General features: G+C 54.3%; 1 protein-coding gene across 1 annotated transcript in view; it reads right to left on the bottom strand.

Annotated features, from left to right (window-relative positions):
* The window catches only part of Shroom1 (shroom family member 1), a 5,174-nt gene extending 4,683 nt beyond the window's left edge, over positions 1-491 (bottom strand). The window contains exon 1 of the mRNA XM_013030901.1: positions 3-491. Coding sequence (XP_012886355.1) covers positions 3-457 — 455 coding nt within the window. The 5' untranslated portion in view covers positions 458-491. The remainder of the gene's footprint in view (positions 1-2) is intronic.
* Positions 492-7,578: the final 7,087 nt, after the last annotated feature.

Genomic DNA, 7,578 nt, shown 5'->3' with positions numbered 1-7,578 from the left:
GCAGTCGCTGCCGGTAGGCGGCCCGCGAGGCTGGAGGGCTGGGCGGCTCCGCGGCCTGCGCCCGAGCTTGGGCTTCGGCTTCGGCAGCCAGCGCGCACAGCATTGGGGTGGCCTGTCTGCTGAACGTCCCCGGGGGTCCCCGTGTCTCCGGGGACCGGCGCGGCCCACCGCGCGTGGCCACGGCTGGCCGGGATCGGGGTGGGCGCACGGTGGGGTCCGGAGTGACGGGGGCCGAGCCGCCCCACGCCACGCGCACGGAGCCCCAGTCCAGGCAAGGAAGGAGATCGGTGGCCGGGGACGGGGTGCGCGGCTCAGGGTCACCAGAGGCGGTGGAGAAAGAGCTGTAGGCCGAGTCGGCACGCGTGGAGAGCTGCCCGAAGTCTAGGCTTCCAGTGGATGAGGCCGGGGAGGCGCGATCGCCTCCAGAACCCAGGCCTCCGGGACCCAGGGCCTCCATCCCTGGGCGGGTAGGAGCTCAGGATGGTGACTGGCTTCGCCTGTCCTTAAAAACAAACAAACAAAAACAGGGATGGGGCTCAGTGGTGGTAAGGATTTCCAGGTAAGAGTTAACACAGCCTGCTGGCCTCTCCACCACCCCGGGCTGACCATCTTCCTTCCTTGGCATCCTTCCCTGCCGGGGCACAGTCCTTAAGCTCTTTTGCTCAAGGCTACTTTCCAGCCCGGGATGGTTTCGAAACTCTATCCTGATCAGATCTCAGCCTCCTGAGTTGCTTAGGATGACAGGTGTGAGCCAACAGAACCAGGCCCCTTGTCCTCATTTTGGCCCAGTCATGTTGGAGTCTAGGGTGGCAGGCATGGTAGGACCAGTTCTAAGGAGCAGCTGGGGTGAGGTGTGGAGGGGGGGCAGCTAGCCCAATCCCAGCTGCTTTCCCTTCCCTGCCCCACTCCCAGCCGTGGCCTCTACCCTGGTACCTCCTCTAATGCCAAGAACATACCCATGCTTCAACCCTGACCCACCCAACTGGCTTCCTGGTCTGTTAGCTTTCTCTGTGTGATCTTTCCTGGTAAACAATGGTGGAGACTGTTTCTCAGACCACACAGGAGCCAAGAAGGGAAGAGAGAGAGAGAGAGACTCAGGGCAGGGCAGGGGCAGCTTTAGGGCTCTTTCCTGCCCTTGGTGACCTTCTGTTCTACGTGTTCGATATAAATCTCCATCTTGATGCTCACCACTTCTATCTGTGCTCTACAGATGAGGACCCTGGGAAGTGATTTGCCCCGGGGGCACATACACAGCTGAGAAGTGGCAGTCCCTTGGCTGGATTCTAGGCATCCTTCCACAAGTACTGCAGCCAGAATCAATTTCCGACAGGCAAACCCGGTGGAAAGCCAGTTTACCAATGTTCCCTCACCACCAAGTGCCAGAATCCAACAAAGCTCAAACTCTCTATGGGGAAATAAGTCACCACTTTGTCCCTAGAATCGATTGGCAAACCCCAGAAATAATGATTTTCCCTCTTCTGAGACTATTTTGTCTAGAAACGAGGGGCTCAACCTCCCATTCCACCCCTTCTTTGCTCTGTGTGTGGAGGGGGTGTGGGGGGGTGTGGGCGTGTGCATGCGCCCATCCTGGGGGTTGAACTCGGCCTGTTGTCCCTGAGCATTTACCCAACTCCCCTTCCGGCTTTATTTAGTGATTCATTGGCGAGAAGACACTCACAAACTTTCCTGCCTGGGCTGGCTTTGAACTACAATCCTCAGATCACAGCCTCCTGAGTAGCTTGGATTAGAGGCATGAGCACCAGTACTTGGCTTTGCCCTGGTATTTTTTTTTTTTTTTTGGCTGCTTCTATAGGAAGTCTTCTATTAGAAGTCTTCTGAGGGCTAGGAAGGTGGCTCAGTGGTAGAGCGCTTGCCTTGCATGCCTGAGGCCCTGGGTTCGATTCCTCAGCACCACATAAGCAAAAAGGAAAAAGCCGAAAGTGGTGCTGTGGCTCAAGTGGTAGAGCGCTAGCCTTGAGCTGAGGGACAGCGCCCAGGCCCAGGGTTCAGGCCCCATGACTGGACCCCTCCCCCCCCAAAAAAAAGAAAAGTCTTCTGAGCCGGGTGCCGGTAGCTCACGCTTGTAATCCTAGCTACTCAGGAGGCTGAGATCTGAGGATCACGGTTCAAAGCCAGCCCGGGCAGGAAAGCCCGTGAAACTCTTATCTCCAATAAATCACCAGAAAACCGGAAGTGGAAATGTAGCTCAAGTGGTAGAGTGCTAGTCTTGAGCTGAAGAGCTGAGGGACAGCGCTCAGGCCCAGAGTTCAAGGCCCATGACCAAAAAAATAAAAGTCATCTGGTCTTGTGGATCTCTAGTGTGTCCTGAGTCTCTCCCACAACAGGGCTGATCATGGATACTTGAAACTGTTTACTTGACATTCTCTCCTCCTATCCCCCCCACTCCCACCCCCACATACACACACACTCTCCCACACCTCCAGCTTCCTGAGGCCAGGCCCTGCGCTTAGTCACCACTCAGTACCCTGCACAGTGCATGGCATGTAATCAAAGTTAAATAAACAGCTGTTGAATGGCAGGGGAAGGAACGAACATGCAGGGAGGAGGTAGGAGTGGACTTGGCAAAGAGGAGGCCTTTAGTTGGAGCTCTCCCCCCTTTCCTCTCCATTAATCTTTCCTAGGGAAGGGGATCAAATGGGCAAGACCCTTGCCTTCATAGATGATCATTTTTACAAATAAACTGAGAGTTGGTTTTACAGGCTCAGGCCTGTAATCCTATCTACTCAAGAAGCTGAGATCTGAGGATCACAGTTTGAAACGTGCCCAGACTCTTATCTTTAATTAACAACACCCCACCCCATTCCACCACCCCCCCCCAAAAAAAGCCAGCTCCACATCTAAGTGCTAGCCTTGAGCAAAAAAGTTCAGGGACAGTACTCAGGCCCTATGTACAAGCCTCAGAAACAGCATCAAAAAGAAAAAGAAGGAAAGGAAGAGAAAGCTGCACTCACAGCAGGACTCACAGGAAATGAATACCTTCCCAGTGCTTGGAAGGGGAGCAAGGGGAAGTGTGGAGTGGGTAATGCCAGGGTCAAGTTCAGAGAGATTTTGAAGCCTAGAAGCCCCAGGTTCCCAATTATTATGAGAGTGGGAAGAAGGCTTGTCTTTCCTGAACTGCTTGGTGGATAGTACAGAGATTAATGTGATCCACATTTGGTGGGGACCAAAACTCAGGTTCATTTGAGCCTTTCTGTCACTCTGGAATTCAGAGTCACCCTCCACTATCCATTATTTTGCCAGACTTGGGGCTGGAACTCAGGGCTTGGGCACTGCCTCTGAACTTCTTTATTTCAAGGCTAGCACTCTACCACTTGAGCCACAACGCCACTTCTGGCTTTTTCTGTGTATGTGATACTGAGGACTCGAACCCAGGGCTTCATGCATGCGATGCAAGCACTGTACCACTAAGCCACATCCTGAGCCTTCCCCCGACTCCTCTCTAAGGTCCAGGATTGCTGGTCCAGGAAGGGAAAGTAGTTCTCTGTAGGAGGGGCTCATGTTCCCAAAAGACAGAGGAAGTACCAAGAACCTCACACCTTGGAGGAGAGAGGGGGAGGGGGCTTCCCTCAGATCTCAGCCTTCTGAGTAGCTGAGATTACAGGTGTGAGCCACCAGCGCCTGGCTGTCAAGGACTTTCCCACCTAGGTGGCCTTGTCAGGTGGAGATCCACACAGAGTTCGTTCTGATTGCTCTTTGCAGAACCTGCTGTGCTCCCCAGGGACCTCGCTGCTTTGCTGTGCTTGGGGGCTTCAGCACAATCAGGAGTTTTCACACTTGCAAGTGGCAGGAAGCCTCTTGCAGTTGGAATCAACTATGGCTAGGGGAGGCCATAACTTAGGATGGCCATTGGTGGCAGCTGTGGACTGAGTTACACACAGTCCATGCCTGGTGCTAACCCCAAGTCCCAAGACAACAAGGCATTTTCTTTCTTTCTTTTTTTTTTGTCAGTCATGGGGCTTGAACTCTGGGCCTGGGTGCCATCCCTGAGCTCTTCAGCTCAAGGCAAGGGCTCTACCACTTGAGCCACAGCCCTTCTTCTGGTTTTCTGGTGGTTCATTGGAGATAATAGTCTCACAGACTTTCCTGCCTGGGCTGGCTTTGAATCACGATCCTCAGATCTCAGCCTCCTGAGTAGCTAGGATTGCAGGCGTGAGCCACAGGTGCCCAGCCTGACACCAAGGCATTTTAACTAAGCCTGGAAGAGTGGGGAATAGTGAGCAGCTTAGAAAAACCACAAGACTGGAGCTGGGGGGGGGGCAATGGGGAGAACACTTCATATGTACTTATTCACCTGCAGAAAGGAGTAAGATGAGTTCAGAGGTCAAAGGAAGAGATCTAAAGGGCTGGGATTGGAGGCGTGGCTCAGCTGGTAGAGCGCTAGCCAATGAGTGAAAGTGTCAGACCCCTCATAAAAAGATCTAAAGGGTGAGGTTACCCTGAGGGGAAAGAGGAAATTGGGGGTTAAGGCCTGGCTGAGAGATCCAGTGTTCATTCAAGTCTGGGGCCTGGGAAGTTTTCTGTGTGTTACTGGGGGGGGGGGGGTAATAGATCTGGCAGTGATCGGGATAAGTCTAGAGTTCTACAGAGTGGAAAGATCAGGCAAAAGAAAAGAAAGAAACCAGGAATTTAGTTAAGGCTTGTGGGTGAAATCCACAAAGACAGTTTCTAATGAAAAAGAAAAAAAAAAACAAAATCAGCAGGGCGCCAGTGAATTGCCACTGTCATCCTAGCTACGCAGAAGGCTGAGATCTGAGGATCACAGTTCTAAGCCAGCCCAGGCAGGAAAGTCCTGTGAAACTATCTCTAATTCACCACCAAAAAAGCAGAAGTGGAGCTGTGGTTCAAATGGTGTAAGCACCAGCCTTAAGCAAAACAACAACAACAAAAGCTCAGGGACAGCATCCAGGCCCTGACTTCAAGCCCGACAGGCAATGGGAACAAATCCTTGAAAGGTCACCAGAGAGGCTCCAAACGAATGACCCGGAATGAAATCTTCCCTCTCAGAGAAGTGTTTGATCTTCTCAAGTGGGATCCCAGGCTAGACTGAAGTCTGGGGGTGGGGGGGTGGAGGGAACTAAGTGAGTCATGGACTCCAATCTAGGCAGCTCTGTCTGGCTGGGCTTCCTGGCTTCTGTCCCCCCTTCCCCCCCCCATTCTGCCAGCCTGTCCCAGCCCTGGGGGAGGGGAGAAGGGGGTGTTATTCCTTGGAGCTGGGAATGGGGGTGCAGGAAATGCAGGCCGCTGGTGGCACCCGGGGAGAGGTATGGAGACACCTCATAGGGGGTGCTTCAAGCCCCAGGGGCTCCAGAAAGAGAGGAGAGGTCACCAGACCCTGGGGGAGGAGGGAAGGGAAGGGGGGGCAGTGACAGGGGCCCACGCAGCTCCGGGACACGGGGGAGGGCCAGATGGCAGATGACCCACTTGTATCTCCTCGGCCTTTCTTGAAGGGCTCAGAGGGGTCAAAGGCACCCCATGACCCAGGTGTGAGGAACCCCAAAAAGCTAGAAGTAGGGAAGGGGAGGTCGTAGAATTGCCTCCACGGTGTATTTTAAGGGGTACACACACCATCCACCCCACAGTTCGATCAGATGGGTGGGTTCATCTGCCCCCACCCTCCCAGACTCTGGCAAAGAGCAAAGATGCACAGGGGACCCCACACACACCCCCACACACCCCACGCACAGACCTCATTGATCCACTGGACATAATGAGGAGGACAATGCCCCCACTGTGGATATTCCCACCCCCCCTCGCCCCTCTGGGTACCCCCCCCACAACCTCCTCCTCCTCCTGAGACCCCCCCCCACTCCCTTTCTACCCCTTCACCCCCACCCCTTGTACCTGAGACTCCAGCCGAGACGGGCTGGGGCGCCTGCTGCGAGGCCCTGCGGTGACATCAGAGCCAGGAGATCTGGTTCCCGACCCCACCTCCAGGTCTGACCGGGGCCTTAGGGGGAGGCGCCTAATCCCGTCCCGGCCCAGGGCTGGCTGGAGAGAGGGAGGGAGGGAAGGAGGGAGGGAGCTCCCAGCCTGTGCTACCGATCTGGACACTTTGTTCTCCCACTAGAGTCTGGGAACCGGGGCAGCGTGGTGGGGGGATCATAGTGTCAGCCCGTCCCCCCACCATCCCCAAGTCCTCTTTCCCATCACCCCCCGCCCCCTCTAGCTCCATGGAGAACACAACTCTCAGGGTCTCTTGTCTGTAGCCTGCTTCTGACGGCAGCCACCCCTGGATTGCTCTGCTCCAGAGGCCTCCCAATTTCCCAACTTCTTCCAGCTCCCCATCCACCCCCCAGTCCCCTCCCCCATTCGTGTCCTCTTTCTTTCCATTTCTCCCACATCATAGTTCCCCCCCCCCAACACCTGCTTGCAGAAGGACCAGGGAGGCAGAAGCCATGTGCTCTCTAGCTGCTGCTGCTGCTTGCTACCACTGAGCCTCTTGCATGCATTTACCCCTAGCATACCCCCCCCCATGTCCCATGGCTGGAGTGAGGCTCCCAATAGGCTTCTGACACCCCCCCCCAAAAAAAAAAGAATATTCTGCTCATATCTGCCACAATGATCTTATTTTTTGTCAGTCGTGGGGTTTGAACTCTGGGCCTGGGCGCTGTCCCTCAGCTCTTCAGCTCAAGGCTAGTGTCCTACCACTTGAGCCACAGCGCTACTTCCGGCTTTTTTCAGCGATTGTGGTGCTGCGGAATCGAACCCGGGGCCTCATGCATGCAAGGCAAGCGCTCTACCACTGTGTCACCTTCCCAGCCCCTGCTACAATGATCTTCTAAGCCATGTCTTCCTGCTCCCCTGTCCTGTGCTTCTAAACTCTTAGCACCACACTGCCAAGTCCTGTCCCCTTCCAGGGAGGGGCTGCTGGCCCTTTGCTTAACCAGGTCTCCAGTCTCTGCCACTCACCCCATTTGCACTTGTTTTACCTCAGGATCAGCAAGTCTGGGGCCAGGGAGCATGCCCTTCCCACCTGCCATCGCTGGCAGATGGCTGTGAATGTGGTAATAATCTAGTACTGGGGCTTGGACTCTGCCTTTTTTTTTGTTGCAATCTGGTTTTTTGCTGTTTAATTGGAGAGGAGAGTTTCACCGCCTTTCCTGACCAGGCTGGCTTCCATCCTCAGATCTGAGCCTCCTGGGGAGCTAGGATTACAGATGTGAGCCACGGGTGCCCAGCTTGGGGGAAAAAAAAATTCAGCTGTTTCTTTTATACTCATCCTACGGCTTGAATTCAGGGTCTAGGTGCTGTCTCTGAGCTTTTTAGCTCAAGGCTAATAGTCTATCACGTAAGCCACAGCTTCACTTCTGTCATTGTGGTGGTTAAGTGGAGATAAGCATCTTTGCTACCCAGGTTGGCTTTGAACCGTGATTCTCAGATCTCAACCTCCTGAGTGGCTAGGATTACAGGCGTGAGCCACCAGCACCTGGCCACAGCAATTATTAACTCATACCCTCCTGCCCCTTTATGTTTCTTGCACAAACTACAGGAAATCTCTGCCAAAACTCCCAGAAAATTCCTGTGCACTTCTTCTCTCTTCCGAGAAAAACAGCATCC

This window comes from Dipodomys ordii, unplaced genomic scaffold, assembly GCF_000151885.1.
Source record: "Dipodomys ordii isolate 6190 unplaced genomic scaffold, Dord_2.0 Scaffold135, whole genome shotgun sequence".
Taxonomy (NCBI): Eukaryota; Metazoa; Chordata; class Mammalia; order Rodentia; family Heteromyidae; genus Dipodomys; species Dipodomys ordii.
Note: the sequence above shows the minus strand (reverse complement) of the source record. Positions and strands in the feature narration are given on the sequence as shown.